The sequence below is a fragment of the Mandrillus leucophaeus genome, unplaced genomic scaffold (genome assembly GCF_000951045.1).
Source record: "Mandrillus leucophaeus isolate KB7577 unplaced genomic scaffold, Mleu.le_1.0 Scaffold215, whole genome shotgun sequence".
NCBI lineage: Eukaryota > Metazoa > Chordata > Mammalia > Primates > Cercopithecidae > Mandrillus > Mandrillus leucophaeus.
In genome coordinates, this window is record NW_012102199.1 from 1,325,698 (window position 1) to 1,328,012 (window position 2,315).

Sequence of the window (2,315 nt, forward strand, 5' to 3'; positions counted from 1 at the left end):
AACTAGTCCCCTATGTTGCATCCAGTTTGTTATGTGCTCGAATCTCTCCTCTGAATGAGGCTTTATCCATGAGGGCAGACCAATTGCTCTATGGAATTATCCACCTTACACATTTTTCTGAAAGCTTCCTCACAGTGTCATTTAGCTTATTCCTCCATCTTCTGTACAATGATTATTCTTTTTGACTAGTGGGCATCTTTTCAATCTGGTACCTGAAGGCTTTTAATATTATCCCATTACTTAGTGAAAGTTTCATTTCACACTGGTACAAGATGTCCAAGGCTTTCTTCCATGTCCAGACCACAGATCAGCCATGTCTCAAGGAACTCTGGTTCCCCAGAGTGGCATATGGTATTAGAGACATTGTGATCACTGTTTCCTTAAATTCCACCTTTTATTATTATTAAGATTGCAACCTCAGCTTTCAGTTGGTGCATATTTGTCTGACATGTATGTATCCAGCCTTTTCTTTTCAAATTTTCTGTTCAATTTTTTTAGAATAGTAAATGTACCATTTGAAACAAGATGGCATAAGCAAGTACCAATAAAACGGTATTAAAATAAATGTAAATAGGTTAAATAAACAATTAAAAGACAAATATTCCCAGGGAAAAAATTTTAAACCTCAAGATCAAAATACATGTCTTCTAGAACTGGCACATTATCAAGAGACTCTGACCTTGATCATCTATGCCTGTCTCTAATGGCTCCAAGTATCGAACCTTTTCTTTATGTTAGTCAGTGTTAATAGAAACCCAATTAGTAGCCAAAATCTGACTTGATCATCTAGTATATTGATCTCATTTGATCTTTGTCATATTGCTGAATGTTAAGAACTATTATTATTTATTCCATTTTACAGATGAGGAATGTGAGATGCAAAAAATTCTGCCAGTTGTTGAATAGCGTAGAGCTGTTGAGTTGTCACTTGGTCTGTGCTAGAGTCTGTGTTTTAACCACTGTCACTTAATTTTGTTTCTGATCTCACCAGATGCAGTATCCATGCCTGGTCAGAACTATAGCACCATGTCTGAATTTATCCTCTTTGGCTTCTCAGCCTTCCCCCAGCAGCTCCTGCCCGTCTTGTTCCTGCTGTACCTCCTGATGTTCCTGTTCACATTGCTGGGCAACCTTCTCATCATGGCCACAATCTGGATTGAACACAGACTCCACACACCCATGTACCTCTTCTTGTGTGCCCTCTCCATCTCTGAGATTCTGTTCACTGTTGCCATCACCTCTCGCATGCTGGCTGATCTGCTCTCCACCCATCGTTCCATCACCTTTGTGTCTTGTGCCAGTCAGATGTTCTTCTCCTTCATGTTTGGCTTCACTCACTCCTTCCTTCTCATGATCATGGGCTATGATCGCTACGTGGCCATCTGCCACCCACTGCGTTACAACATGCTCATGAGCCCCCGTGACTGTGCCCGTCTTGTGGCCTGGACCTGGGCTGGTGGCTCAGTCATGGGGATGATGGTGACAATGATAGTTTTTCACCTCACTTTCTGTGGGTCTAACGTGATCCACCATTTTGTCTGTCACGTACTTTCCCTCTTGAAGTTGGCCTGTGGGAACAAGACATCATCTGTCATCATGGGTGTGATGCTGGTGTGTGTCACAGCCCTGATAGGCTGTTTATTCCTCATCATCCTCTCCTATGTCTTCATTGTGGCTGCCATCTTGAGGATTCCCTCTGCTGAGGGCCGGCACAAGACTTTCTCCACATGTGTATCCCACCTCACTGTGGTGGTCACGCACTATAGTTTTGCCTCCCTTATCTACCTCAAGCCCAAGGGCCTCCATTCTATGTACAGTGACGCCTTGATGGCCACCACCTATACTGTCTTCACCCCCTTCCTTAGCCCAATCATTTTTAGCCTAAGGAACAAGGAACTGAAAAATGCCATAAATAAAAACTTTTACAGAAAATTCTGTACTCTAAGCTCTTGAGCGCCAGTTTGGTGGTGATAAAATATAACCGAAGGGCTGAGGATAATAATGTGTATTTCCATAGGGCTGCTGTAAGGGTTCAGGTGTGTGAAAATATGTGTTTGATACATACTAGCTATTGTTTTCCCTTCCCTTTTTGCGTAGGCTCGTGTGATCATAATCTCTTGTTTATGAGCCACTGTGATTATCTTTATCCCATTATCTGTGCCTAGTAATGTATATTCTGTCCATGGACAAGTGGGGATCATCACGTGGATGTGTCTGGGCACTTGTGAACATAGTTCTTCTTGAATGGACAGGCAAAAAAGATTTTATTTCCCCCTAGTGTAAGAAAAAGCAAGAATAACATGATAGTCATAAAT

The 2,315-nt window shown here is 41.9% G+C and overlaps 1 protein-coding gene across 1 annotated transcript; it reads left to right on the forward strand.

Annotated features, from left to right (window-relative positions):
• The first annotated feature begins 1,002 nt into the window (after positions 1–1,002).
• On the forward strand, positions 1,003–1,953 carry LOC105540103 (olfactory receptor 10H3). The gene has a single exon (XM_011980592.1). It carries the CDS (start codon positions 1,003–1,005, stop codon positions 1,951–1,953), a length of 951 nt encoding a protein of 316 aa, XP_011835982.1.
• The last annotated feature ends 362 nt before the right edge of the window (positions 1,954–2,315 follow it).

What these genes read in the sequence shown, in the direction of transcription:
- LOC105540103 (XM_011980592.1), top strand. Translation starts at nt 1,003, where the DNA reads ATGCCTGGTCAGAACTATAGCACCATGTCTGAATTTATCCTCTTTGGC.